Source organism: Austrofundulus limnaeus, unplaced genomic scaffold, assembly GCF_001266775.1.
Source record: "Austrofundulus limnaeus strain Quisiro unplaced genomic scaffold, Austrofundulus_limnaeus-1.0 Scaffold1582, whole genome shotgun sequence".
NCBI lineage: Eukaryota > Metazoa > Chordata > Actinopteri > Cyprinodontiformes > Rivulidae > Austrofundulus > Austrofundulus limnaeus.
This window is the reverse complement of record NW_013953984.1, coordinates 66988-67505: the sequence shown is the minus strand read 5'-3', so window position 1 is coordinate 67505 and position 518 is coordinate 66988. Positions and strand designations below refer to the sequence as shown.

The 518-nt window shown below is 42.3% G+C and overlaps 1 protein-coding gene across 1 annotated transcript in view; it reads left to right on the top strand.

Moving 5' to 3' along the window:
• Window positions 1–340: 340 nt before the first annotated feature.
• The window catches only part of nlk2 (nemo-like kinase, type 2), a gene marked incomplete at its 5' end in the record, with an annotated part of 18981 nt that continues 18803 nt past the window's right edge, over window positions 341–518 (top strand). The window contains 1 exon segment of the mRNA XM_014032942.1: window positions 341–442. Within this exon segment, the coding sequence (XP_013888396.1) occupies window positions 341–442 (102 nt within the window).

Here is a 518-nt window from a genome sequence, read left to right as displayed (position 1 = left end):
CAAACTGACTAGCTGTGGCTACAGGAAACAGCTTTATCAACTGGGCGGAGCCTCAGAACCACTGACGGAGTTACAGGTTTACAGGAGCTGAAGATGAGAACAAGGACGACCGACATCAAATGGCGTCTTAGGATTAACAACAGAACAGATTGTGACGGACCGTAACAGTTATCAGAGATACAAATTAACCTAATGGACAGACAGAGAGTTCTAATTATTTTCCAGCACAATATTTTATAAAATTATAATCTAAACTAAAATAATGTACAGGTGCATGTGACAAGAAAGATGGTCTTCAAGATGTATGAACAGGTTTGAATGTCTGTGTGCCTTCATACAGCTGGATTTAATTACCAACCTGTTGGGAACACCTTCTATGGAGGCCATGAGCACAGCATGTGAAGGAGCTTGTGCCCACATTCTCAGAGGACCTCACAAACAGGTAACCTCACAAACAGGTAACCTCACAAACAGGTAACCTCACAGACAGGTAACCTCACAAACAGGTAACCTCACAA